This window comes from Triticum aestivum, chromosome 1D (assembly GCF_018294505.1).
Source record: "Triticum aestivum cultivar Chinese Spring chromosome 1D, IWGSC CS RefSeq v2.1, whole genome shotgun sequence".
NCBI lineage: Eukaryota > Viridiplantae > Streptophyta > Magnoliopsida > Poales > Poaceae > Triticum > Triticum aestivum.
Genome location: NC_057796.1, coordinates 337,818,400 through 337,845,271, shown reverse-complemented (window position 1 = coordinate 337,845,271; position 26,872 = coordinate 337,818,400). Strand labels below are relative to the sequence as shown.

The 26,872-nt window shown below is 44.1% G+C and overlaps 1 protein-coding gene across 1 annotated transcript; it reads left to right on the top strand.

Annotated features, from left to right (window-relative positions):
- Nucleotides 1–422: 422 nt before the first annotated feature.
- On the top strand, nt 423–13,099 carry LOC123181890 (E3 ubiquitin-protein ligase KEG). Its single transcript, XM_044594297.1, has 15 exons — nt 423–1,296; nt 2,808–3,158; nt 3,235–3,465; nt 4,151–4,276; nt 4,361–4,694; nt 4,769–4,926; nt 5,101–5,258; nt 5,417–5,538; nt 5,636–5,770; nt 7,048–7,172; nt 7,616–7,720; nt 8,021–8,254; nt 10,265–10,598; nt 10,899–11,087; nt 11,218–13,099. The coding sequence occupies exons 1-15, from the start codon at nt 560–562 to the stop codon at nt 12,775–12,777; spliced, it is 4,899 nt and encodes a 1,632-aa protein (XP_044450232.1). The 5' UTR covers nt 423–559; the 3' UTR covers nt 12,778–13,099.
- Nucleotides 13,100–26,872: the final 13,773 nt, after the last annotated feature.

Here is a 26,872-nt window from a genome sequence, read left to right as displayed (position 1 = left end):
GCCATGAATTCATGGAACATGCTTCGAGTCAACGCAATCGGAGCACTGACTTAGACGTGTTTCGATGAGGTGGACCTAGTAAACACGTGAAAATGCGAAAGAACAGGGAAGTTACATGATGAAAGCCCTCGTTTCATCATAATACAAAAATCATCTTAAAACGCGTCAACGAAACCTTCCTTCCTTCGGCATTGGGGCGTCTGCCCATGCTCATGCGCAGAACGTAAAAAACCCAAGCACTGGAACAGATCGCCACCGCCGAAGGAACGAACACGCGCGCCGTACCACCCCCATTCCCATTCCCCAGAGAGAGAGAGAGAGAGAGAGCAGGAAAAGGTGGGCGGGGCAAGCAGGCAGGCAGGCGCGTGCTGTCGTCCCTCCCAGGCTCCCACCGCATCATCACCAACCCCCCTCCCCTCCCCTCTGCAGCTCTCTACTCCACCTCCCCTCAAAAAATCCAACTCCTCCCCGCAAACCCCACAGCCCAGATCTGCCCGGCCTAGGGCACCGGCGCGGCCCCAAAACCCCCGTCCCCCCCACCCGGGCGCGGCGCGGCGCGATGCGGGTGCCGTGCTGCTCGCTCTGCCACGTCCGCTACGACGAGGACGAGCGCGCGCCGCTGCTCCTCCACTGCGGCCACGGCTTCTGCCGCGCCTGCCTCGCGCGCATGCTCGCCGCCGCGCCGGGCGCCGTCCTCCCCTGCCCGCGCTGCCGCCACCCCACCGCCGTCGGCAACTCCGTCTCCGCGCTCCGCAAGAACTTCCCCATCCTCTCCCTCCTCTCCGACTCCCCCTCCTCCCCCTCCTTCCTGCACTCCGACTCCGGCTCCTCCGACGAAGACGACGAGGACGACTTCTTCGCCCGCCCCAAGCGCGCCCCTGCCGCCGCCCCCGCGCCCGCCGCCGGGCCGCCACCCTGCACCTCCGTCGACCTCGCTTCGCACCCGGACCTCAAGCTAGCCCGCCGCATCGGGAGCGGCCCGCCTGGCCCCGCCGGCCAGGAGGTGTGTGCCGGCACGCTGTCCCGTGCTGGCCGCCCCGGTGGTGCCAAGAGATGTAAGCACCCGGTGGCGGTCAAGAGGGTGCCCCTGTCAGCGGCGGACGAGCTTGAGGGCGTTCATCAGGAGGAAGTAGAGCGGTTGAGACGAGCCTCCACTTGGTGCCGGAATGTCTGCACCTTCCATGGCGCCGTCAAGGTCGACGGCCACCTCTGCTTCGTCATGGATCGGTACCCAGGGTCTGTGCAGGAAGAGATGCGGCAGAATGGTGGACGCCTCACGCTTGAGCAGATCCTCAGGTGTGGCATTGCATCTAATCATGGAAACTAACTAGTTGTTCACTAGCTATTGCTGTTGCTTGTCGAGCTTATTCATCACTGAGCGCAATAAATTACCTTCAACCATAGATGAGTTGCAACTTAACGTGTGTTGGTTTATCTGTTATCCGCACGTGCTCATTTGCATGTTTTTTGCGCCAAGCAGTCTAGCTAAGAATGAACTTTAACGGTCGTATATTGTCGTATGCTAGTTTGAGCCGCGACGTGGAAAGCGTTTATTTGATCAGTGGTGCTACTCAATTCATTATCAGCGAGTTCCTCGGTATGAATACGTGTCGAGCTATGTCTGGTTAATGCTGCCAGCTTCTTTGTCCCCTTTAGACTGTATATGTTGTCGTGTTGTAGGCGTAGCAGGCTCGGAGCTCTCATGAACTTAAAAGTTAATTTAGTTAATGCCTGTAAGACCAAGGTGCTCTCTGCTTCCATTAAAATCCAATTGGTGGATTTTTCTAGCCAAGATGCTCACAGAACTGCATGGCTTTGGCGATGTGTTTGATGGTCAATTCCCATCAAGCTGCTGAGCCGTGAAGCTGCAGTTATCTGTATTATCCATGAGCCGAGTGACCAGCATGCTTGGGTATGCTAAGAGCATGGACTTTTCCAGCGTGCATGCTCATAAGTAAATTCCTAGATAGTGCATGTTGGTGACTACGCCCTGCTGATTTTTTTTTCATATCATATCTTGCACATCAGACGTTTTTCCATAAAACTGGCACAGTCTTTAAAATGGAAGGGCATGGAGCAAAATTCTCACCTGTGGTTGTTTTCTACTGTAATAATACACCCTCCGATCCATATTAGTTGTTGCTGAAATGGATGTATCTCGACGTATTTCAGTGCTAGATACATCCGTTTCAGCGACAACTAATTTGCATCGGAGGGAGTATTATTAATATCAGCACTGACCACTGTTTTTGAGTCAAAACGACTAGTCGCGACTAGTTGATGAGTCATAAAAAAAGTCGACTCTGCAGATTCGAATGACTAGTCGCGACTAGTCGCAACTGCAGGGTTGACTATTCAAGAGTCGCTACCCCAGAACGACTTGTCGACTCGAAAACCTTGGCACTGACTGCGGTTTCCAAGCATCTGTTATATATCTCTGTGCAATTGGCTAACGGAAGACATTTTATATTTTGGCTGATATTTGAATTTTATTGCATGCTAATTAAGGCCATTTCGGACAATAGGTTCAAGTAGCTTGCTTTGTTTGATGCATTTGCATTTACCAGCTGTCCATTCTCCAATGATTTTCTATGCAGTTGACTATTTATCTATCTGTGGTTAGATTATCCTAATGCGAACTGCATAGTTAATCGCTTTAATGCTAAGCGCATGGAAACGCTCATACCATAAGGAAAAGTTACTTCTCGTAAAGGATAATAATTATTTGGCTCTTTTTTAGTGTGCTCGGTTTGTTACTAAAATCTGTGGAGTTTCTGAAGACTTCTTTTCTGGGCCTGGCTTTGTAGGTACGGAGCAGATATTGCTCGTGGGGTAGCAGAGCTACATGCAGCGGGTATTGTTTGTATGAGTATAAAGCCGTCCAATATTCTTTTAGATGCAAACGGCCACGCAGTCGTCTCCGACTACGGTCTTTCGGCAATTTTGAAGAACCTCACTAGTCGGAAAGTGCCTGATGACTCCAACATGTCTGGCATGGATGCTACGGTGCTTAGTCCCAATTATACAGCCCCAGAGGCATGGGGACCATTGAAGAAGTCACTGAATCTGTTTTGGGATAGTGCAAATGGAATATCACCAGAGTCAGATGCATGGAGTTTTGGATGTACACTTGTGGAAATGTGCACTGGAGCTGTTCCGTAAGTAGTCTGATTATTACTTTTGTGTTTCTTAATGCTTTGCGAATGGTGTGGTTAGATGCTAATTGAAATGCAGATGGACTGGGCTAAGTGCAGAGGACATTTATAAGTCTGTTGTAAAAGAAAAGAAGCCACCTCCACAGTATTCAAGAGTAGTAGGTGTAGGACTTCCTGGAGAGTTGTGGAAGATGATTGGTGATTGTTTGCAATTCCGTGCCTCGAGAAGACCATCTTTTCAGGACATGCTAAAAACTTTTCTTCGCCATCTACTAGAGATACCAAGGAGCCCTCCTGCAAGTCCCGAGAAGTAATTTCTTTATCTAAGTTTGTACTTCTTTGTAGCATTATAATTGGAAACCACTAACGTGTTCTGTTTCCTATTGTTGTGGACATTGACATGATCTCTAATACACACACATTTTCTAAGTACTCCCTCCGTCCGGAATTAACTGTTGCTGAAATGAGTGTATCTACACACTGAAACACGTCTAGATACACTCATTTCAGCGACAGTTAATTCTGGACGGAGGTTGTATAAGCTAGCACAAGTGGTGAACAATGTAGTACCTTTGATAATGATGTCATATATACTAGTAGCAACCCATGTAATCAATACAAATGCTTTTATATATAGTAATGCGAGTTTTGAAATCTTGACTGCAAGCGTTCTAGAAGGGCATATAGTGCAACTTACCAACATAAGGTAGACATATTGGACGAGGATGAAAGAAGTGTTTGCTTTGGCTGCTGTCTCTCCAGTGTGTTTGTGCATCTATAGGGAGATCTGCTTATGTTAGTTCCAGGCTAATGTTTATTCCCAATTAAATATAGAAGAAGTAAAGGTTTATGGAAACTTAACTGAAAGTGTGTTAGGAAACGTCGGAAGATGAATATTATCTTCAGTGGAATATGTTATATTTTCCCAAGTAATTTTCTTGGGAGTTCTTAGCTTTCTGATATAATTGATTCTAATGCATTACTTGCTTAAGCAGTGACTTCACAAATGTAAGCTTGCCGAACGGTGTGGAACCATCACGAACCTCCATGCTGGACCTCGTTCATGATAATCCGAATGCTTTACATCATCTTGTGTGCGAAGGCAATGCTACTGGTGTTAGGTTAGCTCTTGGCAACTTCTTATGGCTACTTATAGAGCTATAGCTGCACTGTATTAACACTCGATTTTTTTTCGCGTCTGGCAGGGATCTACTTGCAGAGGCCGCCTCAATGGAAAATTCTAGTTTAATTCATTCCCTCTTAGAAGCACAAAATACAGATGGATACACTGCGTTGCATTTAGCATGCCGTAGAGGCTCGGCAGAGCTTGTGGAAGCTATTGTAGCTTACCAACAGAATGTAGACATATTAGACAAGGATGAAAGCCCTCCAATTGTATTTGCTTTGGCTGCTGGCTCTCCAGAATGTGTTCGTGCACTTATAAGGAGATCTGCTAATGTTAATTCTATGCTAAGAGAAGGCCTTGGTCCTTCTCTTGCACATATCTGTGCTCATCATGGTCAACCAGAGTGCATGCAAGTACGTCATCATGTTCATCTATGTTTTGAGATAAGCTGGTTCCTATTTTTAGAATCTTTCTATGTGTTATGCAGGAATTGCTCATGGCTGGAGCTGATCCCAATGCAGTAGATGGAGAAGGTGAATCTATTCTGCATATTGCTGTGGCCAAGAGATATACCGACTGTGCTATTGTCATACTGGAAAATGGAGGTTGCAGTTCTATGAGCATACCAAATTCCCAGAATAAGACGTAAGGATATATATACACTAAGTGGAAATAGTGAGCTGGGAACTTAGGTTTTGGATGCATCTGTCAATGTTTTCTGTTAATTCATTTGAGCCGCTGCAGCTTGAGATCTTCCATTTGGTGCTTTATCTGTCTAATTTTTTCTATACTGTGACATCATTCTCTTATGTTTAATAGGCCATTGCATTTATGTATCGAGACATGGAACGCCAGTTTGGTGAAAAGATGGGTCGAAGTTGCATCGAAAGAGCAGATAGTTGAAGCAGTTGATGTACCTAGCCCTGTTGGAACAGCTTTGTGCATGGCAGCTGCTCTTAAAAAGGAGCACGAGAAAGGTAATTGCTCAATTACTCATATCACCCTCAAAAGATACCGCAACAGCGAATCTTGTTATGTCAGCTCCTTAAGGATAATGACACAATAGACAGAAGCCTGCCTTTATCCATTACATACCATGTTTGTCCTGATAGTATATGTGGTTTGTATTTGCTAGAGGGCCGAGAGCTGGTAAGAATATTGCTGGCTGTCGGTGCTGATCCTACAGCACAAGATGACCCACATTGCCGAACTGCATTGCATACTGCAGCAATGATCAACGATGCAGAATTGGTAAAGGTAAAGGTTATTTGTTGGTTAATTTTTTTTACACTCTTTTGCTGTTCTGTTTTCTGTATCGAAATAAGACTTGTTTTGTCTTTGTATCTTATGGCAGATTATTCTTGATGCTGGAGTCGATGTAAATATAAGAAATGCTCAGAACACAACACCACTTCATGTTGCATTGAACAGAGGGGCAAACTCATGTGTTGGCTTGCTTTTAGCTGCTGGGGCAGATTGTAATCTACAGGTATTGTGGCTTAGTCTTTTTTTCAGTCATTTCAAAAGACAATTAGATAAGTCTAGAAGCCAAGTTAAAAAAATCTCTCCCGCGCAAGTGGCCAAGTGGACATTAGGAGTTATGTGGTAATGCTACTAAATGGGAGCTGTTCCCAACATGCGATTTACTTCTGTATTCTTTCAATTTATCATTTATGTGATTTGCATCATGAGTTCACCTTATAACATTTCGAATTATAGATAGTAACAAGCTGTTCAGCCAAATGTATGTGTTTGTCTGTGACTTGAGAGCAGCCAGGAGGACCTTGCTAACGTATTTTTTTTAATAATTTACTCTAGAAAGGATTACTTAACAGTAGAAAAGAAGGAAAAGAAAGAAATACTGTCTCTAATTACTGGGATATAGCAGCCTGTATAAGGGAAGCTCTAACTTGAAGTAGTTCTGCAGCCACCAGCAACCACTTTCTCCTCATGAACCTACCAAGAAACACTCTGCTATATATTTGAAACCAAATGTGTGAGCATCCCAATTTTACTTCTCAGGCATTTGCACACCGAAGATATCAAGTTTCACTGAGTTAGACATCTCTATCAAGTACCAGGGTCACTGTTGAATCCTTGGACATTAGTTCTTTTGTTATCTAATATCTCCGTCCCAAAATAAGTGTCTTAACCTTAGTATAACTTTGTACTAAAGTTAGTATAAAGTTGCGACACTTATTTTGAGACGGAGGGAGTAGTTGCAAGTCAAACATGCAAACACATCTCTCTTTTTTTTAAATAATTTGTGGGCATCATGGGCTTTCTGTTTACATGCCAACTTACCGATCCACAAGATTCAGTTAGACCTGATTTACTTATACTGAGTGCTGTTGATTATCGATGTTTTTAAGCTCTCTTGTCGTATAGATTTTCTTTTAGGATTGGGTTTTCTGCTAGAACATTTCTATGTTAGGATTGGGCCGTACTAAAGTTCAGAAATGCATGCTGATAATCATGATCTAAATACCATGAATAATTTACATGAGCTGAGTTTACTGTCTCACTGATGTATAAATTAGTCCTCTGAATTTGGAATGTACTCCCTTGTCTCCTATGGTCTTCCTTTACCTTCCTTTGGTTCTCCTGATCCCTCTCATGGTTTGTAGGTATTGTATGCAGAACTGGAGTTCTGACATAATCTTGTCGTTACTGCTTATATTTTCTTCGAAACCTGATTTTGTTACCATTGTGTCAACAGCAAGTGTTCATGTCTATTTATAACGCTGTGCTATTTGGTTATATCAGGATGACGACGGTGATAATTCCTTTCACATAGCTGCTGATGCATCCAAAATGATTCGGGAAAACCTGACTTGGGTTGTTCAAATGCTGGAGCATCCATCACCTGCTGTTGATGTGAGAAACCACAGGCAAGTTACTATTGAACGCTTTATTATCCCTATTTCTTGCGGCCGCTTGTGGTGAGGAAGAGTGTAAATGTTTTGCTCTTTTTTTGAGGAATCCTTCTGTCAGGAACTCAGGATACGCCGAACTCTTGTTGTATCGTGAGAAAACACTAACGAACATGACATGAAACTGACATTTGGTTGCTTAAGTAACTACTCCCTCCATCCCATAATATAAGAGCGTTTTTGACACTACACTAGTGTTAAAAACGCTCTTATATTATGGGACAGAGGGAGTATCTCCATTTATTCGAAGTCCTTTGTGGCAAGGCTGTTTGAAGTTATCTTCTTGTACTTGCTTTTATGTTTGGTTGTGTGATTAAAATGGTACCATGGGTTAGTTTGTTTTGTGCAAACTTTTCACATCATATGGTTTCAAGTTTGAATATTATTCCTATTAATTACAGAGGGTGGACACTGCGAGATTTTCTTGAGAGGCTCCCACGAGAATGGATTTCTGAAGAACTGATGGAAAAACTTGAAGATAAAGGTGTTCATCTTTCCCCAACCATGTAAGGAACTCATGTCTTATTGCTTTTATATATCTTTTTGCATTATGTTGTACTTCCTCTGTAAACTAATATAAGAGCGTTTACATCACTACTTTAGTATTCTAAACGCTCTTATATTAATTTACGGAGGGAGTAGGTTTTTAGCTGTTTCCTTGATGATCCTTATTAGGTCTGATGTTAATTTTTATTACTTCCAAATTTAATACCTTGAGCCAAATTGCTGTGTTCTTTTACCTGGTCCTTGTGAATGCACATTATTGCAAGATCATCTTTAATGCGTTTACTTAATTCTATAACCAGATATGAGGTTGCGGATTGGGTTAAATTTAGAAGAACAGTTACCTCTCCGGATTTTGGCTGGCAAGGTGCTGGACCCAAAAGCATTGGCTTTGTCCAGTCTATTGTTGACAATGACCACCTTATTGTGTCATTTTGCTCTGGAGAAGCTCGTGTTTTGACCAGTGAAGTTATCAAGGTCATTCCATTGAATAGGGGCCAGCATGTGCAGCTCAAAGCTGATATTTTAGAGCCAAGGTAAATGAACTTCGATGCTCCCTACTTCCAGTACTACACCTTACGTGGCTTTTGTCTACCAGTGAACTGGAGAAAGCAATGCTTAGTGTGTTTATGGGATAATAGTTATTTTGTTGCAGTGGTTTTGTGCTTCACTTTCCTGTTTGAAAGCATGGTGAACATTTTTGTGGTTTATCTGGGCAATAAGATAATTAAAATGGACAGACACCATATGAAATATCAAACATGTTAAAGTTTGACCAAGTTCACAGAAAAACTATCAAATCTACAATATTAAACAAATAAAATGTGAATATAATATATTTCATGATGGATCTAACGATACCCGATTTGGTATTGTAGATGTTGATTTTTTAATATGAACTTGATCAAACATACAAAATCTTGACTTCTGACAATATGTACACGTCTTAAATTTTGGACCAGAGTATGATTGAGTTTCTGCACCGTCTATTTGTAGGCACCTGCTAGTGAATGATTTTTTTTACAAATCCCGATTTCAGAAATTTCAAAAGTATCACCCTGTCGTTCCCGTATCGAACGAAGAGTGACTCTTCGTCTGTGTATGGGCCAAAGAGGCCCTTTTCGTCTATGTGTGGGCCAAATAGGCAATCTTTGTTTGAACCCTGAATGAAAATATTACAGCTACAGTGAGGTACGGCAAACTCGCGTCCCTGCCACTCCGGAGCTCCCTTGGCCAAACCCTCATGCTGTCAGGACCGTATTGATGACGAGAATCCATTCAGACGAAGAATGGCTCGAATTGTGCATCGTGAAAAATAGATTTCACCTTAAAATCTTCATCGGCTGTCGCAAGCCTACATCATGCTCAGTGAGAAATTTTCCAATTACTCTCATCCATCTACTCATCTAGATGCTGCCAACCTCGTAGAAATCGTGCATCATCCTATTGTTGTCATTGGTCGCGCACACCATGACCCGTGCCACCCGCGAACGTGAACTGGATGTTGCCAACTCTGGCAATTCAACAATATGACGAGGGGCAATGTTCAGGAGGTTGGCGGCATCTAGATGAGTAGTTGTGTGTGATTAAGTGGAAAATTTCTCACCGAGCACGATGTAGGCTTGCGATGGTCGGTGTAGATTGAAAGGTGAATTTCAGCCTCCACGATGCACAGTTAAAATGGCTCTTCGTCTGAATGGATTCTCCTAGTCTATGCGGTCCTGGTGGCGTGAGGGTTTGACCAGGAGAAGCTCTGATGTGCAGGGGATGTACAAGCGTGTGGCTGCATGGGTAGAAAGAACTCTTTGTTCGAGATTCTAACAAAGAGTACCTCTTCAGTTCAAGTGCAAACGAATAGTCACTCTTCGGCCTATACTTGACAAAAAGGGCCCCTCTTTGGCCAGGCCGCGGACGAAGAGTCACTCTTCGTTGGACACAGGAATGATGGTGTGATACTTCAATTTTTTTTAAAACCGGGACTATAGTTTCGAGATTTCATTTTTTTTAAATCTAGTAAATGACCCAACTGATACTAACTGCAGATAAATTTCGTGGTACTCCATACATTCCATCGTCTGTGCTAGGTTATGGGTGCTAATCATGCTGTATATTTGTAGGTTTAGGATCCATTAAACCAAAAACTTGGTGGAGACCTTCCCAGTCTGCTATATGTTCTGAATATGTTTTGTTATTTAATTTAAACTGATGTACCAGGATTGTCTCTAATCACATGTGGTCAAAATATCATAGCCTGCAAATGGTATCTATTTGCAAGACAGAGTTCTGTGCTTCTGCCTATTGCCAAAAGTAAAGCTTGAAGTCTAATGTTGGAATATGTGATTGCCATTTGAGTTTCTCGCAAAAAATTGATGGATTGTCATTTGCATGTCAGTATCTTAATCTTTCAATATAAATTAGTTCTTACTGCATATCTATTAAGTATCCAACCTAATTATCTGTGAAGAAAAAGAAAAACACAATGTACTTCGTTAACCTTTCTGTGTGTGGAAATGAATGGTCTTCTAATAATCCTTTTATCTCTCCAGATTTGGATGGCGTGGTCAGTCACGAGATAGCATTGGCACAGTTCTCTGTGTCGATGATGATGGAATCTTGAGAGTTGGTTTTCCAGGAGCTTCCAGGGGATGGAGGGCTGATCCTGCTGAAATCGAAAGGGTTGAAGAATATAAGGTTGGCAACTGGGTCCGGATTCGTCCCTCACTAACGGTTGCCGTACATGGCATGGAATCTATTACTCCTGGAAGCGTCGGTGTTGTATACTCGATCAGACCAGACAGCAGCCTCCTACTGGGCCTCTGCTATCTGTCCAATCCATGGCTCTGTGAGCCAGAGGAGGTCGAACATGTAGACCCCTTCAAGGTATTTGTTTTGTACTTATACCACTTGTTCTCGTGAGGTCAGCAACTCCATACTCAGATGTCTTTATCATGAAGCGGAGTTTGTTTGGTGTTGCATGAGTATTTGTCTGCACTTTTTATTGGACTAACTAAACAACAACCTCTTGTTAAAGCCACGGCAGAAATCTTTTACTGTAATAATTGGTTAGTCAATTTTGTAAAGGTTTATCTTAACTGACTAGATCTAACTGCGCTATGAGATATTTTCTGTCCTGTTTCGATTTTGCTTTGTGTGATATTCTTTTATTTGCGTACTTTCCAGATTGGACACCAAGTGTGCGTAAAGAGATCTATTGCAGAGCCCAGATACGGCTGGGGTGGTGAAACTCATCACAGCGTGGGAAAAATAATCGACATCGAGAGTGATGGTCTGCTCATAATTGATATCCCTAATCGATCTGCATCTTGGCAGGCGGATCCATCAGACATGGAGAAGATCGATGACTTTAAGGTATGAAGTTTCCTAATTTCCCCTGAATTAGGTACTTCTGTTTTTTTTTGCTGTTTAGCGTTAGAGCTATTCTTTGTCCTGATATTTGTAGAGCAAATCCTAGATCCTCATCTTCTGTTTGTGCTTGCAGGTTGGTGATTGGGTTAGAGTCAAAGCAACAGTCCCATCCCCAAAATATGGCTGGGAGGATGTGACTCGTAGCAGTATCGGTGTAGTTCATAGTCTGGAAGAAGATGGTGACATGGGTGTTGCTTTCTGCTTCAGAAGCAAGCTTTTTCTTTGTTCGGTAGCAGACATAGAGAAGGCGCAGCCATTTGAAGTGGGCGAAAAGGTTCATGTGTTACCTTCCATATCTGAGCCACGCCTTGGATGGTCAAATGAAACTGCAGCAACCATTGGGGCCATCTCGAGGATAGACATGGATGGCACTTTAAATGTCAAGGTTTCCGGTAGAAATAGCCTGTGGAAGGTCGCTCCAGGTGATGCTGAGAGGCTCTCAGCTTTTGAGGTTGGAGACTGGGTGCGCTTGAAGCCAAGTATTGGGAGCAGACCTACTTATGATTGGAACAGTGTTGGAAAAATAAGCATAGCAGTGGTCCATAGCATTCAGGACTCTGGTTACTTGGAGTTGGCAGGTTGTTTCAGGAAAGGGAAATGGTTAACTCATAACACAGACATCGAGAAAGTACAGTCCTTTAGGATTGGCCTTCATGTTCGGTTCCGTGCTGGAATTTCAGAGCCGAGATGGGGTTGGAGAGATGCAAAGCCTGATTCGAGAGGCATAATTGCTGGTGTACATGCTGATGGAGAAGTAAGGGTGGCCATCTTTGGTGTGCCTGGGTTGTGGAGAGGTGATCCTGCAGATCTTGAGATTGAGCAAGTCTTTGAGGTTGGAGACTGGGTAAGGCTGAAGAACGATGCGGATGACTGGAAGTCACTCAAACCAGGTAGCATCGGGGTGGTGCATGGGATTGGATATGAAGATGATGCTTGGGATGGAACAATTCATGTGGCATTTTGCGGTGAGCAGGAAAGGTGGATAGGGTTTTCTAGCCAGCTTGAAGGAGTCAGCAGGTTTGTCGTTGGGCAGCGTGTGCGGATCAGAGGTTGTATCCGTCAGCCAAGATTTGGTTGGTCCAATCATAATCATTCAAGTATAGGGACCATCTCATCTATTGATGCTGATGGGAAGCTAAGGATTCACACACCAGCTGGTGCGAGGGCTTGGTTGATAGACCCAGCCGAGGTGGAGAAAGTGGTGGAAGAGGAGGAAGTCTGCATTGGAGACTGGGTAAAGGTTAAGGACTCGGTTGTAACCCCCACATATCAATGGGGTGATGTGAACCACAACAGCATAGGGGTGGCCCACAGGGCTGGGGATGGGGAGCTCTGGGTTTCTTTCTGTTTCTGCGAGAGACTATGGTTATGCAAAGGTTGGGAGGTGGAGAAGGTTAGGCCCTTCCGGCAAGGCGACAGAGTACGGATCCGACCTGGTCTTGTTGCCCCGAGGTGGGGATGGGGTATGGAGACATATGCAAGCAAAGGTGAGGTTATAGGTGTGGATGCAAATGGGAAGCTGAGGATCAAGTTTCGGTGGAGGGACCGACTTTGGGTCGGGGACCCTGCTGATGTCATTCTCGATGATACCCCATCACCGACGGAAGCTTCTAATGGCGGCTTTTGTTCATAGCCTTGGGCATTCTTTTAACCCCATACATGATTTCTTGCTCCCCTCCATTGTGCATCATTTCATATTCAATGCAGTGGAGTTGCAAGTTGCACATAGGTATCATCATCGGATAGGCATGGCGTGTTGATAGGCAGGAGGGGAAAGAAGAAAAAGAGGGTGAAAACCAAACCTTGAAATAGACATGATAACCAGCACCTAGGGTTCTTGCATGCATGTATAATTATGCGCCTGACTCGTTTTTTTTTTCTCTTTCGGTGTATCATATAGCAGTGTACAGGTTTGGACCTGAACATTAATTTAATTGATAGTGCCCCTGTCTGTATCCTTGACTTGTTTTGGCGGCTGTGCAGTGCTGGTAGAATTTTAGAATCTGTGGCTCAATGTGGAGTCTTTCAAGTGATCCTGCTGTGATGCAGATCAATGCTGCTTGTGCCTTCTTCCCAAAGCTGCTGCATATGTTTGCGAGCTGTTCAGATTTTAGCGAGTCTAGCGAACATTTCTATTGCCAAAATGAAGAATCTTTTCTTTATTGATTTGGTGTTTCTGTTCTCAGGAACATACGAGCGTGCCACTAGTTTCTGTTTCGTTCTCTTTGTTAACGCTCAATGCAAGCTTGTTAACGCTCAAAAAAGCTGCAGGATCTTCCCAGTGCTCTGAGACGCTACTAGTTCCCCAGTCGCAGAGAAAGCTCGCATATGTGCGCGACACTGTCCGGTGTCAGGGCAGTTGAACTCGACCAACAGCTTCTGTGCACAGCCATGAGCGTTGCCGTGGTTAAGGTCAGTGCGGTCAATCACGTTTAGCTACACATAGTGCAGTGTGTGTGCGGCTCATAATTCCCTACGTGCGTTGAAGATGGGGAGACGATTCAGCTACAAGGCACCTTTTGACCTGAAAAGAGGAGCTGCTGTTGTTTAAGTTGCCTACTTGCAGAAGGCAAAAGTTACAAGTTTGCGATATTTAATCGTGTGTGCACAACACTTTTATTCTTTTGTACAACACATACTGGTTCTGCTTATGCACTACAAAAAGGCCATTCTGCCCTACAACAACAACAAAGCCTTTAGTCTCAAATAAATTGAGGTAGTCTAGAGGTGAAACCCATAAGATCTCACGACCAACTCATGGTTCGGACACATGGATAGCAAGCTTCCACGCACCCCTGTCCATAGCTAGTTCTTTAGTGATACTTCAATCCTTCATATCTTTTTTTACGGACTCTTCCCATGTCAAATTCGGTCTACCTTGACCTCTCTTAACATTCTCCGCACGCTTTAGCCGTCCGCTATGCACTGGAGTTTCTGGAGGCCTGCACTGAATATGCCCAAACCATCTCAGACGATGTTGAACAAGCTTCTCTTTAATTGGTGCTACCCCAACTCTATCTGGTATATCATCATTCCGGACTTGATCCTTCCTCGTGTGGCCACACATCCATCTCAACATACGTGTCTCCGTCACATCTTAACTGTTGAACATGTCGCCTTTTAGCCGGCCAACAGTCAGCACCATACAACATTGCGGGTCGAACCGCCATCCTGTAGAACTTGCCTTTTAACTTTTGTGGCACTCTCTTGTCATAGAGGATGCCAGAAGTTTAACGCCACTTCATTCATCTGGATTTGATTTGGTGGTTCACATCTTCATGATTCCAAATATCGAAAGGTGTCCTTCTAAGACACCACATGCCCATCAAGGCGAAAAAGAAACATAGTTCTTATCATAAAAAAGAGAGAAGAATATTTGTCTTGAAAAGTGACTAGTGCCACATAGACTATCCCAACAACATCAGAGTCACTACTCACTACTGTCTTAAATCGACGCCAGAATGATTCGTGCAACAACATCTTCTCCAGTTTATTCACGAAGCTCTCAAAGAGCACATCAGTGTGTCGACAGTAAGTGACATGTATTATGCGATCTAATCATCTAGTACTACCTGTTTAGCATAGGAGGGGCAGGAGCACCCACCGGATTAGATCATCTACATGTAACCACCGAAGTTCTATCATAGTTACTACCAAATCCCTACCGGTGCTCATCGCAACGGAGGAACAAAAGAAAAGTGCTCACTTACCGATAAAAGGGGTGGATGGATAACGCCGATCACAAGCCAGATTGGGCTGGGAGTTGGTGCCAAGATGTGTTGTTGGTAAGCGTTTTCTAACGGCCGATGGGTGCTGTCAGCGTCATCGCAAATCTTGACTCACCAAACGTGCTCAAAGTAGAGCCCATGCCTGGCCTACTAATTATGCATGACGATGCACTTAAGCACTTTGTAGGGCGTCTTTTTCCGAGTCCGCTAGGGTTTGGATGGCCTCCTGTCAAAGTGACACCAGCACTGTGCCATGCATGGGCATGGGCGGTAGTTCGCGCGTGTCACATACCGACGATCTGAGACAAACATAGTGAATCAGCTGGAAAAGAAAGCCTGATTACTTTCCAAGGACAGAGTTTGTTAGTGCAACCACAAGCATGATTAGAGGTGTCTAACAACCCGGGCCATCCCCTTCCTTAGGACACGATTGTTAGTTAGTGATAATTTCGAGCTTTCTTTTCATTCCAGCTTTCATTAGTTCCTTTGTTTACCCTCCTTTTGAGCCTTCTTTCATCTTTTCTTCACCATTTCCTTTCCTCTCCTGTGCCACTCGGACGATCAGCGCACATGAACAGGTGAGTGAGTGATGGGGAGTATCTTATGAAATTGTAAACAAGAAAGGAAGGATGGAGAGTACCTTATACATCAAGCAAACACAGTGGAGCAAACAGCGAGTGTGATTCCATGTTTCTCTGTCTGTCCATGGAACGATCAGGATAAGACCGACAGGCACCGCCTCTTGCTCGTTACCTCCTGATTGTGCGATCATGCGCCATGTTCTCGTTGCAACAGCAGGAGTACATTACAAGAGAAAAAAAAAGAAATAAAGAGTGTTTCTGCTTAGCAAAGAGGAGGTAAGAGGGAGTTGAGAGAATTTTTTGGTTCATACCATAGTACTACATCTCTCCTTAGACCAACTCCACTGAAACAGTGCCTGCTGGAATAAACAACAATTGAACGATGGACTAAATGTGAACGATAATTCTAACTACTTCGCACAAGAAAGTACCCAAAGTCTTCATTTCTTCTCCACACCATGGTGTTATCAACATCAGTATCGGTCGGAGGTGTTTGGTGAGCTAACACAAGTCAAGCCAAAGACATACTCCAGATTATAATCGGTGGATCAAGAAATGTATGGCAAAAAGGGAGCAACATATTCAGGTTTAATTAGGAGCAATAATTGGACACGGGAAGCTTCTATATACCAACTACGAGAAAGAATAGATTCGAAACTGTTGATATGGCATCTCATCCTTTTTAGGCCAACGAATAAGGATTTTATTTTGTTCTTGTAAAATGCTTTTGCAGTGGACATCGTACACATGCAATTTCTCAAGGACATGAAAAAGAGAGGAAGTACATGTACGTGTTAGGCGTGGACAAATCGTTGAGTTATACAACAAAATAGGGTTTACTATTCAAATAGATGTTTTTACACGGATTTTTCAACAGCGGGTTTTGCTAGGTACTCCCCAAAGGAGAAGAATGCCCTTGCCACACTTGTGTGAAATCTTGCAGGTAGAAGAAATGTTTTACAAGTGACACATTAGATACCTTTAATCTGTGCAATTAAGATCATGCACTAAGGGAGACAATATGTCTTCCGAGGTCTTTGTCAATAGTTCATGACCATGAGATTAGCGAAATTACTCTCTCTTCCTGCTAAACATTCCTTTCACTTGATGTCTTGTTTGGTTAAAGTGTCGACTTTATCATTATGCCTCTTCTTTTCTTCTCTATAGGGGACCCTCTAGTGGTTAGGCACATTCTACATCTGTATGGTGTATGGCTATATGCAACCTAAAAACAACTAAATATGAACACACCACCTGCAATATCAAGGTACATCTATATAGACAAGATTACATTGGTTAAGAGAAAGGAAAATGATCCATTTACACCATTTATTTTGATGGATCTAGATCATACATTACAAAGGTGAAGACAATCTACACCACACTTTTTTTTCCGAAGATGATTCAGATTTCACCAGAAGTATGAATCATCTTAAATATAATAGAAATTACATCGAGGCCCCTGGACTACCAAATGACCATTGTCGCTACCAGAACGAGTCGCTGAAGCGCCGCAGTCACTGCTCCCATACCGGAGCCGGCCTAACCTTGCCTTTGATAGCCAAGAAGTGTTCATGCACGTGCCTCTAAATCTCTAGTTGTACTTTTGGTGTGTCTGCCCCTGCTTGGGCTCTACTACGGTATTGTAGGTTATATGTATTTTGGTGTTATAAGGTTTTCACCCCATGGTGGATGCCTCGGTACCGAGTACTCACAGCTGGTTTCCTTATAATGCCCCAGTTTTTCTCTCTCAGTTGGCTGTTGTAAGATAGAATGTTCTTTCCGTTGAGAAATTAATGGAAAGGGTGGACCGCACTTTGCCGGACCTAGTTGGAAAACAAATATAAGAAAATATCACATAAGACAACATACTTCAATAGTTGGTATTTTCTTTAAGGAACACAAATTAGTCGATGCGGCTTCGTACTTACTAGAGGGTGGGGCGCGCTTTGTCGGACCGTTCCTCGGTCATGAGTTGAGACCCTTTTCTAGGTTATTATGGTTAGAGGTGAGCAATTCTACATCGAAATTGAAGAACCAAACTGAATTGAGTTGACCGATAATCTTGGTTTATTTGGTTAATGATGCTCGGTTCGGTGTTTCAATCGCAAGTTGTTTCTGTTCGGGTGTATCGTTGGTTTCATCTTACATAAATCGGATTGACCATCAGATCAATACCCGAAATGGACCTCCCTTTTCTCCAAGTTCCTTACTTTGCTGACACTTGTAGGCATGGCCCTAGGCCCATGTACGATGCACATCTTCTACACAACCCAATTCACTCACGCCTCTGCCTCTAGAATCACTCGCCTTGCATTAATTTTTGCCCCCCCCCCAAAAGGATTCCAGTCTTTCAACCTAGTTGTCTCTCAACCTTAAGGTTAGAAACACCGCCAAGAGCCTAGCTACAAAGGTTTTCCAACATGTGCTCATGTCGGCTTGGATCTCCGATGCCAAGTGTTCTAGCTCCCCGGACGCTAGCCCGACGTCGATCTCTCGGTTCGTTGTATTTGTTTAGTCATTCAGATATTGAATGATGTTTTTAACAATGCATCACACACCTATGTGGTTCTATCTTTCAACAACATAGAACAAATTATTAGAGATGTTGAAGGGGGTTGGTTGCCCCATTTTATGCATGCTAATGGGGCAAGTATGTTTCTCTTTGTGGTGCCAAAAAAAATTTGATTGAAAATCTAGAAAACATCAAGTATTCATCCATGTTTTCCACCGCGAATCCATCGCTCGAGGAGCCCAACGGGGAAGACGGAAAAAAGCAGTGACCCAACCGTTGATCAGCACAGAACTAGCAAGCTGGAGCCACCCCCTCACGAATGCAGGAAGCAAAAAAACTAGTTCGCGCCCTCCCACGTCAGTGAAATAACCCACACACGGTAGGTCCTGCGCGTCGAGGGACGACCAAACACCCACGCCCCAGGACGCTCGCTTCGGTTGGTTGGCCAGTCGCCCTAAGAATTTGATATGACATCGTACCCCAAGGAAGGGGTCGGACCTCAGCCTATCCGGAGAAGCAAAGCAGAAAACCCGTTTGCCCCGTCCCCTGTGGCGAAATAACCGACACGTGCGGGAGGTCATATTCAACATGGAACGCGTTTAAGGACAACCAAACGCGCATGCCCCAGGACACTCACTTTGGTTGGGTTGCTATTCGGCCTATCAGGAGAAGCGAGGAAGAAAAAAAGGAAAAAAATGTTTTTAATTTTGGAAAATGTAAATTTTTTAAACAAAGTAGAGGGAATATTTAAAATGTTTTGAAAAAAGTAAAAAGTCGTAAAATTTTGGAAAAATAAAAAAAATTACCTATTCGAAAAAAAATCTTCATGAATTTAGAAAATATCTATGAATTTTAAAAAATGTTCCCCAAAATTCAAAAAATCTTCATGAATTTAGAAAATGTCCTCAGATTTCTAAAAAATTTCCCTGAATTTCAGAAATGTTCGCCGATTATAAAACATCCTTTTGAATTTAAATATTGCTGTATCGATTAGCGTAGAAGCGCCACGTTCACATGCTAATAGGCTCAACAATAGCGCACAACCGATTTACTCCCTGATATGTGGGGCCACAAATGCAAAAACCTATCTCGATGCACCAGAGGGCTCCATTCTAGGGAGCTCGTTGCGCTTGGGCGGCCGACGTATGTGTGAATCCGCTGGTCCAACCTCTGGAAATATCACGTAGTCAGCCATGTGAGAGAGATTGACTCTTAAGTCTCAACTAACGTTCATAAGCTTAGCTAGCTACTAACAGTGATGCCAATGACACAAGACAAGCTCTGGAAATGGCACGCACTCTCGGTGGCCGAATTGGTCTTGGACGAGGTTGACACCTCACCGCATCGCGAGCTGCAACGCCATGTCATTAACTTTGTAAATATTACGTTTGTAATAATCTGTTTGTATGCATCATCAATATTGCATGTATCAAAAAGGAAAAACATGCGTAGCAGTTTCCCACATCATATCCCATTTCTGGTGCAATGCATAATTAACGCATTAAGATAATGATTTTCTTTTGCACGGAAAAAGGAGTTTTATTTCATACTGAGAGAGTTAAAGTCGAGAGGCACAAGATCCTCGATACATGGTGGCCCAAGGTGCATCGACACAACCGTGGTACACTCAATACGACTATAATTTGTCAAACAGTCACCAACTCTATTCTCATCCCTAGTCAGTTTCTGGGGAATAAACTCATTGTCACTCATCAACTCCTTAATTTCAGCTACGAGATGACCATAGGCAGAACGAACTGGTCCGTCCTCTGTTAGACAAGATAAGGCCTCACTTGAGTCAGATTGGAAAATGATTGGAAGTCTTGAATATTGTATACCAAACACCACCCCTTGCATAATTTCATGTATCTCCGCTTCCAGTGCATCGCTGCAATTGAAAATAAACCGATATGCTGCAAAATAACTAAACCATCATAACGTCGAAGAATCATCCCTGCCGCTGCCGCGCTAGATTCCACAGAAAAAGATCCACCCACTGACAAAGCAATGTAATCAGTAGTCGGGGGTGGCCAAGACCTAGGAACAGGAGTAATCCTCGCTTCTAGCACGGCCCAGTCAGCAATTGACATTTTACAATTGATAATTTTTTCAGTACTATACTTGCATGCATCTCCAATAGGCTTAATATAACTGTCCAAATAATCTACCATAGTGGCCACCGGGAACCTCTTTATCATGAGTTAAATCACTCCGTAATTGTCAAATACGCCAAATAAGCATAATTGTCCTGGATTAGGGGGTCCTTGGGTGTCCGGGCTATTTGATATGGGCCGGACTGATGGGCCGTGAAGATACAAGGCGGAAGACCTTCCTCCGTGTCCGGGTAGGACTCTCCTATGCGTGGATGGCAAGATTGGTGTACGGATATGTAATTTCCTTCCGCCACAAACCGACTCTGTACAACCCTAGACCCCTCCGATGTGTATATAAACCGGAGGGTTTAGCCTGTAGAGGCTACCAGAATTCTCATAGGCTAGACATCTAGGGTTTAGTCATTACGATCTCGAGGTAGATCAACTCTTGTAACCCCTCTACTCATCAAGAACAATCAAGTAGGACGTAGGGTTTTACCTCCATTAAGAGGGCCCAAACCTGGGTAAACACCGTGTCCCCCTTGTCCCTTGTTACCCTCGATCCTCAGATGCAAAGTTCGGCCCCCTACCCGAGATCGGCCGGTTTTGACACCGACATTGGTGCTTTCATTGAGAGTTCCATTGTGTTGTCGATAGAAGGATCGATGGCTCGCCTCGTCATCAATGACAATATCACTTTTGGAGGGCCCCTAACTCCACGATAGGTCCTCCAGCTCGGCGGCTTTTCCATGGGAGCTCGCTCAGCCACAAGGCCAACGGCGGCCCCCGCAACCGTCAAACATCATCTCCGCATCGGCCTCGAACACTCCGAAAAGATGGATCCGGCAGATATCTTGTCCTTGAACGAGCTGCTAGATCGCGTAGCCGCCCTAAGGCTTGCAAAAGACTACGATCGGATCGGGCTTAAGCCCGATCAGAGGGAAATCAAGTCCCCATCGATCACCCATCTGGTAGCAGTTGTTGAGGAACGGGCCAAGAGCGCTTCTTCCCCTAAGAACCAGCTATGTTCGGATTTCCGAGCCCTTTGAGCCGGACACCCATCCTCGGGAAGAGACTTCATGTCCTCTGAACTCAGGATTAGGCGTTGAGCCCGGAAGTCACCTGGACCTTCCTGGTTCTGAACTGGTGACCTTGGAGATTCTTCAAGCTCCGGATTCAATCCCGGGTCAGGATTAGGGTTTTAGCCGGCCCACCCACCACAATCAATATTCCCCAAGCAATTCAGGCCCTCCAGACATATGTGACCTAATGTATGTACGACAACAACCACTGGAAACGGTCCATCACTTTTGAGCCAGATTCCTCCTTGTTAAAAACAAGATTAAAGATTGCTGCGACGACGACGCGGTTTCCGTTTTTTGTCGGAACTGTACCGATGAAGGAATTCTCAATGCCCTCAACCGCCGCCGCATACAGCACTTTACAGAATTGACACACATAGTATAGAAGTACTGCGTGATGCAAAGCGCATGGAAGGCCCAGACAGCCCGGTGGGATCCTCCTGCCTTTAAGCAGCCCACCGTACGGGCAAAACGGATGCACCCTTACAAGGTATCCGATTACAAGCCCAATGACAAGAAAAACAAACCCTTCATGGGACATAGAACCGTCCTTGACGAACTACTCGACAAGCCCTGTCAGATACATGCGACGCCGAGCACCGAACCAACGCACAACCTTCGAGCATGTTGGGTACTCCGGCAAGTGGCTAAAAGCGGTGAGACTATCCTCACTAGTACTACTCCAGAGAAGCATTCTTTGGAGGATGATGATCTTAACATCTTTATGGTCTTCGAGACCTTCTCTTCAAATAATCGGCGCAAAAGGGCGCTCCGTGACCTCATTGAAGTCAACCAAGTAACCGCAATGAACCCCTGGAATGACACGACCATAACTTTCACGACCGATGATGGACCAAGGGCTCGATCAGTCCGAGCACCAGCCGCCTTGGTCTTAAACCCAATTGTGGATGGCTTTCGACTCACCAAAGTACTCATGGATGGCAGTAGCGGACTTAACCTCATTTATGAAGACACGCTCGACAAAATGCAAATGGACAAGAAACGCATTGAGCAAAGTGAAGGAAATATGCCCTAGAGGCAATAATAAAGTATTATATATTTCCTTATATCATGATAAATGTTTATTATTCATGCTAGAATTGTATTAACCGGAAACATATTACATGTGTGAATACATAGACAAACAGAGTGTCACTAGTATGCCTCTACTTGACTAGCTCGTTAATCAAAGATGGTTATGTTTCCTAGCCATAGACATGAGTTGTCATTTGATTAACGGGATCACCTCATTAGGAGAATGACGTGATTGACTTGACCCATTCCGTTAGCTTAGCACCCGATCGTTTAGTATGTTGCTATTGCTTTCTTCATGACTTATACATGTTCCTATGACTATGAGATTATGCAACTCCCGTTTACCGGAGGAACACTTTGTGTGCTACCAAACGTCACAACGTAAATGGGTGATTATAAAGGTGCTCTACAGGTGTCTCCAAAGGTACTTGTTGGTTGGCGTATTTCGAGATTAGGATTTGTCACTCCGATTGTCGGAGAGGTATCTCTGGGCCCACTCGGTAATGCACATCACTATAAGACTTGCAAGCATTGTGACTAATGAGTTAGTTGCGGGATGATGTATTACGGAACGAGTAAAGAGACTTGTCGATAACGAGATTGAACTAGGTATCGAGATACCGACGATCGAATCTCGGGCAAGTAACATACCGATGACAAAGGGAACAACGTATGTTGTTATGCGGTCTGACCGATAAAGATCTTCGTAGAATATGTAGGAACCAATATGAGCATCCAGATTCCGCTATTGGTTATTGACCGGAGAGGTGTCTCGGTCATGTCTACATAGTTCTCGAACCCGTAGGGTCCGCACGCTTAACGTTACGATGACAGTTTTATTATGAGTTTATGTATGTTGATGTACCGAAGGAGTTCGGAGTCCCAGATGAGATCGGGGACATGACGAGGAGTCTCGAAATGGTCGAGACGTAAAGATCGATATATTGAACGACTATATTCGGACTTCGGAAAGGTTCCGAGTGATTCCGGTATTTTTCGGACTACCGGAGAGTTACGGGAATTCGTATTGGGGCTTAATGGGCCATATGGGAAAGGAGAGAAAGGCCCCAAAGGGAGGCCGCACCCCTCCCCATGGGCTAGTCCGAATTGGACTAGGGAGGGGGGGCGCCCCCTTCCTTCTTTCTCCTTCCCCCTTCGCTTCTCCTACTCCCACAAGGAAAGGAGGAGTCCTACTTCCGGTGGGAGTAGGACTCCCCCCTTGGGCGCGCCACCTCCCCTTGGCCGGCCCTCTCCTCCTTGCTCCTTTATATACGGGGGCAGGGGGGCACCCCAAAGACACAACTTGATATACGATATTTTAGCCGTGTGCGGTGCCCCCTCCACCATATTACACCTCGATAATACCGTTGCGGAGCTTAGGCGAAGCCCTGCGTCAGTGGAACATCATCATCGTCACCACACCGTCGTGCTGACGAAACTCTCCCTCAACACTCGGCTGGATCGGAGTTCGAGGGACGTCATCGAGCTGAACGTGTGCTGAACTCGGAGGTGCCGTGCGTTCGGTACTTGATCGGTCGGATCGTGAAGACGTACGACTACATCAACCGCGTTGTGTTAACGCTTCCGCTTTCGGTCTACGAGGGTACGTGGACAACACTCTCCCCTCTCGTTGCTATGCATCACCATGATCTTGCGTGTGCGTAGGATTTTTTTTTGAAATTACTACGTTCCCCAACAGTGGCATCCGAGCCTGGTTTTATGCGTTGATGCTATGCACGAGTAGAACACAAGTGAGTTGTGGGCGATATAAGTCATACTGCTTACCAGCATGTCATACTTTGGTTCAGCGGTATTGTGAGATGAAGCGGCCCGGACCGACATTACGCGTACACTTACGCGAGACTGGTTTCACCGTTCGGAGCACTCGTTGCTTAAAGGTGACTGGCGGGTGTCTGTCTCTCTCACTTTAGTTGAACCGAGTGTGGCTACGCCCGGTCCTTGCGAAGGTTAAAACAGCACCAACTTGACAAACTATCGTTGTGGTTTTGATGCGTAGGTAAGAACAGTTCTTGCTAAGCCTGTAGCAGCCACGTAAAACTTGCAACAACAAAATAGAGGACGTCTAACTTGTTTTTGCAGGGCATGTTGTGATGTGATATGGTCAAGACATGATGTGATATAATTTGTTGTATGAGATGATCATGTTTTGTAACCGAGTTATCGGCAACTGGCAGGAGCCATATGGTTGTCGCTTTATTGTATGAAATGCAATCGCCATGTAATAGTTTTACTTTATCACTAAGTGGTAGCGATAGTCGTAAAAGCAATTAGTTGGCGAGACGACAACGATACTACGATGGAGATCAAGGTGTCGCGCCGGTGACGATGGTGATCATGACGGTGCTTCGGAGATGGAGATCACAAGCACGGTGCTTCAGAGATGGAGATCACAAGCACAAGATAATGATGGCCATATCATATCACTTATATTGATTGCATGTGATGTTAATCCTTTATGCATCTTATCTTGCTTTGATTGACGGTAGCATTATAAGATGATCTCTCACTAAAATTTCAAGATAAAGTGTTCTCCCTGAGTATGCACCGTTGCGAAAGTTCTTCGTGCTGAGACACCACGTGTTAATCGGGTGTGATAGGCTCTACGTTCAAATACAACGGGTGCAAAACAGTTGCACACGCGGAATACTCAGGTTAAACTTGACGAGCCTAGCATATACAGATATGGCCTCGGAACACAGAGACCGAAAGGTCGAGCGTGAATCATATAGTAGATATGATCAACATAGTGATGTTCACCATTGAAACTACTCCATCTCATGTGTTAATCGGACATGGTTTAGTTGATTTGGATCACGTAATCACTTAGATGATTAGAGGGATGTCTATCTAAGTGGGAGTTCTTAATTAATATGATTAATTGAACTTAAATTTATCATGAACTTAGTCCTGATAGTATTTTGCAAATTATGTTGTAGATCAATAGCTCGCGTTGTTGCTTCCCTGTGTTTAATTTTGATATGTTCCTAGAGAAAAATTATGTTGAAAGATGTTAGTAGCAAAGATGCGGATTGGATCCGTGATCTGAGGATTATCCTCATTGCTGCACAGAAAAATTATGTCCTTGATGCACGCTAGGTGACAGACCTATTACAGGAGCAGATGCAGACGTTATGAACGTTTGGCTAGCTCAATATGATGACTACTTGATAGTTTAGTGCACCATGCTTAACGGCTTAGAATCGGGACTTCAAAGACGTTTTGAACGTCATGGACCATATGAGATGTTCCAGGAGTTGAAGTTAATATTTCAAGCAAATACCCGAGTTGAGAGATATGAAGTCTCCAACAAGATCTATAGCTAAAAGATGGAGGAGAATCGCTCAACTAGTGAGCATGTGCTCAGATTGTCTGGGTACTACAATCGCTTGAATCAAGTGGGAGTTAATCTTCCAGTTAAAATAGTGATTGACAAAATTCTCTAGTCACCATCACCAAGTTAGTAGAACTTCGTGATGAACTATAGTATGTAAGGGATGACGAAAGTAATTCCCGAGCTCTTCGTGATGCCGAAATCGACGAAGGTAGAAATCAAGAAAGAGCATCAAGTGTTGATGGTTAACAAGACCACTAGCTTCAAGAAAAGGGCAAAGGGATAGAAGGGGAACTTCAAAAGAACGGCAAGCAAGTTGCTACTCAAGTGAAGAAGCCCAAGTCTGTACCTAAGCCTGAGACTAAGTGCTTCTACTGCAAAGGGACTGGTCACTGGAAGCGGTACTGCCCCAAGTATTTGGTGGATAAGAAGGATGGCAAAGTGAACAAAGGTATATTGGATATACATGTTATTGATGTGTACTTACTAGTGTTTATAGCAACCCCTCGGTATTTGATACTGGTTCAGTTGCTAAGAGTAGTAACTCGAAACGGGAGTTGCAGAATAAACAGAGACTAGTAAAAAGGCGAGGTGACGATGTGTGTTGGAAGTAGTTCCAAGATTGATATGATCATCATCGCACACTCCCTGTACTTTCGGGATTAGTGTTGAAACTAAATAAGTGTTATTTGGTGTTTGCGTTGAGCATGAATATGATTTGATCATGTTTATTGCAATACGGTTATTCATTTAAGTTAGAGAACAATTGTTGTTCTGTTTACATGAATAAAAACCTTCTATGGTCATACACACCAACGAAAATGGTTTGTTGGATCTCGATCGTAGTGATACACATATTCATAATATTAAAGCCAAAAGATGCAAAGTTAATAATGATAGTGCAACTTATTTGTGGCACTGCCGTTTAGGTCATATTGGTGTAAAGCGCATGAAGAAACTCCATACTGATGGGATTTTGGAATCACTTGATTATGAATCACTTGATGCTTGCGAACCGTGCCTCATGGGCAAGATGACTAAAACGCCGATCTTCGGAACTATGGAGAGAGCAACAGATTTGTTGGAAGTCATACATACAGATGTATGTGGTTCAATGAATATTGAGGCTCGTGTCGGATATCGTTATTTTCTCACCTTCACAGATGATTTGAGCAGATATGGGTATATCTACTTAATGAAACATAAGTCTGAAACATTTGAAAAGTTCATATAATTTCAGAGTGAAGTGGAAAATCATCGTAACAAGAAAAATAAAGTTTCTACGATCTGATCGTAGAGAAGAGTATTTGAGTTACGAGTTTGGCCTTCAGTTAAAACAATG

What these genes read in the sequence shown, in the direction of transcription:
- LOC123181890 (XM_044594297.1), top strand. Translation starts at nt 560, where the DNA reads ATGCGGGTGCCGTGCTGCTCGCTCTGCCACGTCCGCTACGACGAGGAC. An exon ending in CCAAATTCCCAGAATAAGAC is followed by an intron (nt 4,927 to 5,100) that starts GTAAGGATATAT and finishes TATGTTTAATAG; the next exon opens with GCCATTGCATTTATGTATCG. An exon ending in AGAAGATCGATGACTTTAAG is followed by an intron (nt 11,088 to 11,217) that starts GTATGAAGTTTC and finishes TTGTGCTTGCAG; the next exon opens with GTTGGTGATTGGGTTAGAGT.